Source organism: Teleopsis dalmanni, unplaced genomic scaffold (assembly GCF_002237135.1).
Source record: "Teleopsis dalmanni isolate 2A unplaced genomic scaffold, ASM223713v2 unscaffolded_contig_0900, whole genome shotgun sequence".
Classification (NCBI taxonomy): domain Eukaryota; kingdom Metazoa; phylum Arthropoda; class Insecta; order Diptera; family Diopsidae; genus Teleopsis; species Teleopsis dalmanni.
The window spans coordinates 819-4,600 of NW_024032282.1; the positions used below are offsets into that span (position 1 = coordinate 819).

General features: G+C 35.3%; 1 protein-coding gene across 1 annotated transcript; it reads left to right on the plus strand.

The window, feature by feature from the left end:
• The first annotated feature begins 2,538 nt into the window (after positions 1 to 2,538).
• Positions 2,539 to 3,357, plus strand: LOC119663794 (adult cuticle protein 1-like). Its single transcript, XM_038073393.1, has 2 exons — positions 2,539 to 2,644; positions 2,711 to 3,357. The coding sequence occupies exons 1-2, from the start codon at positions 2,639 to 2,641 to the stop codon at positions 3,182 to 3,184; spliced, it is 480 nt and encodes a 159-aa protein (XP_037929321.1). The 5' UTR covers positions 2,539 to 2,638; the 3' UTR covers positions 3,185 to 3,357.
• The last annotated feature ends 425 nt before the right edge of the window (positions 3,358 to 3,782 follow it).

Below are 3,782 nucleotides of genomic sequence, written 5' to 3' on the forward strand. Positions count from 1 at the left end.
CGATCGATTGGATTGGGATAATGGCACTCCTGGAGTAGAACCAAAAGTAATTTCATGGTAGTGGATTAAGTTGATCTACAACTAGGTCTCTGATTGATAAATGGTTTTCAGCCGAGAGAAGTCGCTACTAGCATGACATTATAGGTAACCGTCAGGCTAAAGAGCTGGTTCATCCTTACAGTTATGATAAGGTATCCTTCTGGACCAGGAAGAAATCACTGGGTCGAGAACTATTCTCCTCTTCTGACATTAGGAGGTCCTCAACGGCTGATATTCTGGCTTTCATTCGGAAGGCGGAATGTCTTCTGTACGGTTAGGGTCTGTTGCAGTACAAAAGATCAACCGTGGTCGCAGTGCTCCGCTCCATTGGGAGCTGGTACTCCGTTTATTCCTATTCCTAATAGATTAAAAACATGTTCCTGGTCACACAAACATTAGCCGCGGCCATGCTTTGGACAACCCTGCTTTAGAAAGTAAATGAGCAATTGATATTAGGAAATACTTTGAACAAACTCTTTATATTAATCCTTTTTTTCGTTTTATCTCCACCTCTCTTTTCCATCTCTCTTTTTTGCCTCCCTCTTTTTCTCTTTCTCCTTCTCTTTTTCAACTATACTTTAATTTATGATTGTCATGATAAGTAGTCTTAGATTGAAGAATATTTGTCTGTCCATCCCGGTTTCAAAAGTTCTAATAAAATTTAAATTATTGTAAAATATCTGAATAAAATATCTTTACTACCACACAGTACAGAATCGGTTGTAAGTGGTGAACGTGATCTGATGGTTTATTTCTAATTGCATATAATTATAGATTCATCTCATCTTAAAAAGATAATATAACAATAATAATAAGATAAAATAATAATAATAATAAAACTCAATTTTGCACTTTTAAATACCATAATTACGATGTATCACTCACACATTGAGTTGGAAATGAAAAAAAAGAAGATTGGTATTTTTATGATGATCACATAGATTGTTTCCTTTAGGAATTTATTGTAAGGTCGTCTCTAGATCGTCTTTCGTACACGCCTTGAATTTAAGTCACTTCTACACTTCAAGGTCGTCAATTACTGTTTAATTACTCTTGTCTCTTTTTGCATTATAATTGCATCTGGTGATTAACATCTTTCTTCTATGGGCAGGGAATTGGGCCAACATTCCAATTAAAATCGCTTGTTAAATTACTCAAATTACAAATAAAAGCTGAAAACATGGATAATGACTTTAATTTTGAAGTACACATTACATACGTACATACATACGTACATTACTCATTAATGCATTTCAGTTTATTGTTTTTGTTTTTGTATTTGCATTTGTGCTTTGTTGTTGTTGGTCATTAGACGTTATGTTGTCTAAAGCCGTTGCATTAAAGCCGGCAACACTTAAAAATATTCAAAATCGCTGTTAAAAGCACGCGACCAAGTCGCGCACTCATTTGAGCCGAGTTTCTAACACAAATTCTTATGTGAGCCGCGCCTCACTTGTTTGTTGCATGCGGCAACAGTGTTTACACACACATACACACACACACACACACACATATATATATATTATTAGTTTATTTTAATATATTTTTTTTTTTGAATTTTTAATATTATTAAATTATTTAATTTTGCTTTTTTTGAATCTATTTTATTCTTTTTTTGTTTTTTTTTTTGCAGGTTAGCGATTTTTTGATATTGTTTACATTCGCATGCAATTTGCGCAATATTGTCCATGCTCACGTCCTCCCATACTCCCATACTCCCAGTTTGCTCTTTTTACCAAGTTTAGCTCGAATTGTGTTTTTTGTTGTTGTTGTTGTTGTTGTATACAACGTCCATTTGATGTTTTGTTAGTTTATCAGTTGGCTTTTATTTTTGTTATTGTTATTGTTTTTGTTTTTGTTGCACCACCAAAGTGATGCAGTGGTGGTAGTTTGTTATGTTTAGCATATTTCGCAGACATATTTCGTTAGTACCATAACTATGTATGCATGTGTGTATTTGTTGTTGTTGTAGTTGTGCTCGCGTAATTGCCGATTTGGTTGTTGTTCTTGTTGTTGTTGGAAAAGTATGTTTTCGTTTAATACGAATATAATACCTATGTACATGCAATGCAGTGAAAGGTTATACCAATAGCATACGGAGTCAGTTAGCCAAATTGTACTCCAATTTTATTTGTTTATTATTTGACTTTTGTTGTTGTTGTTGTTGTTGTTGTTAGTTTTGTTTATTTTAAGACAAGTCTTGTTACATTTTCTTTGTTTTTTATTTTTATTTTTTATTTTTGAGTAGATTAGTTGCTGTTACCAATACGCTTGCTGTTACTAACATTGACGTGTAGTGAATTCGATTGCCACTGTTATTATTGATGTTGTTTGCATTGTAGCGTGCATTTATTTATGCTTTATGGCTTTATGTATGTTATTACAATTGTAGTATGTGTTGTTGTTGTTGTTGTTACTGTTGTTAAGCATTTATGGCGCATAAAGTTCAACCAATTTTTTAGTATAAAAGTTGGCATAATTTTGTTGTCCAAATCAGAATCAAAACCAAAACCGTACGTTGAACACATTTCGAGTTAAGTTTCGAATACTTCATTTCTTTTCTTTTAAATCCTTCTTCAAAACACAAAAACAAATCAACATGAAGGTATACAAAAGAATTATTTGTTAAAATTTTTTAAATTCAAATTAATAAAAAAAAATTTAATTTCAGTTCGTTGTTGCCGTAGTCATGTTGGCTCTTGCCGTCGGTGTCCAATCTTCACTCTTGGCTCCAATATCCATTGTTACATCGGCCGTGCATCCAGGTGGTGCCTGGGGACATGGTGGTGCTTGGGGACATGGTGGTGCTTGGGGACATGGTGGTGCCTGGGGCTGGGGCGGTCATGGTGCACCAGCTGCCGTAGCTGTTCATGCTGCTCCAGCAGCTGTTGCTGTGCACGCTGGTACAGCATGGGGTCATTCCGGTCATGGCTGGGCTGGTGTGCCCGGTATTGCGTTGGCTCAAGGTCCAGCGCATGGACATATTGCTGCTGCTGCTCCATTAGCACTTGCGCATGGTCATGGTCATGGTCATGATGGTGTTTATGTAGCTAAAACCCGTGGTGCTGTGCATACCGCTCCATTGGCTGGCCACATTAGCTCTGCTACATCTCTTAATGTTGCACCAGCTCCAGGCACGCATTAAGTACAACCAGTATAATTCATTGTGATATGACGACTCATCAATGCAACAATCTCTTGACGACACCGTACGCCAAATGAAGATGCGATTACATTACTCTCCATTCTACTTCTCCAAACATGTGCAACATTTTAATTACATAAAATATATATATATTTCTATATAAGGAAAATCTATTTAAACTTACTGTTCCCTTTAATTCTATACTTTTCGTGTTCGCTGTCACGCCCACCGCACACACTTATACGCACCAACAATATTTAAGTTTTTATTAACAGTGTTTAAGTCCAACAACAACAACAATTTCAACAATTACGAGTACATCAGCAACAAATGTAACAACAACAACTGAAATCTTTATCTGTGAGAACTATACAATTTCTATTCTATGCTCTATTCATCGCTTTTTCAACTTTTATCAATATCTTTCTATCTATCTATAGCTCTATCTTTCACTCTTACACACTCTCTCTCTCTCTCTCTTCCTCTCTCTCTTTCTCTCTTCCTATAGTTATACTCTGTTTTTCAATTTACTTTTCTTTTCATTATTTTGTACTAGACATAAGTTTTCTCTAACTCTTAAAGTATTTCTCTATCTTTC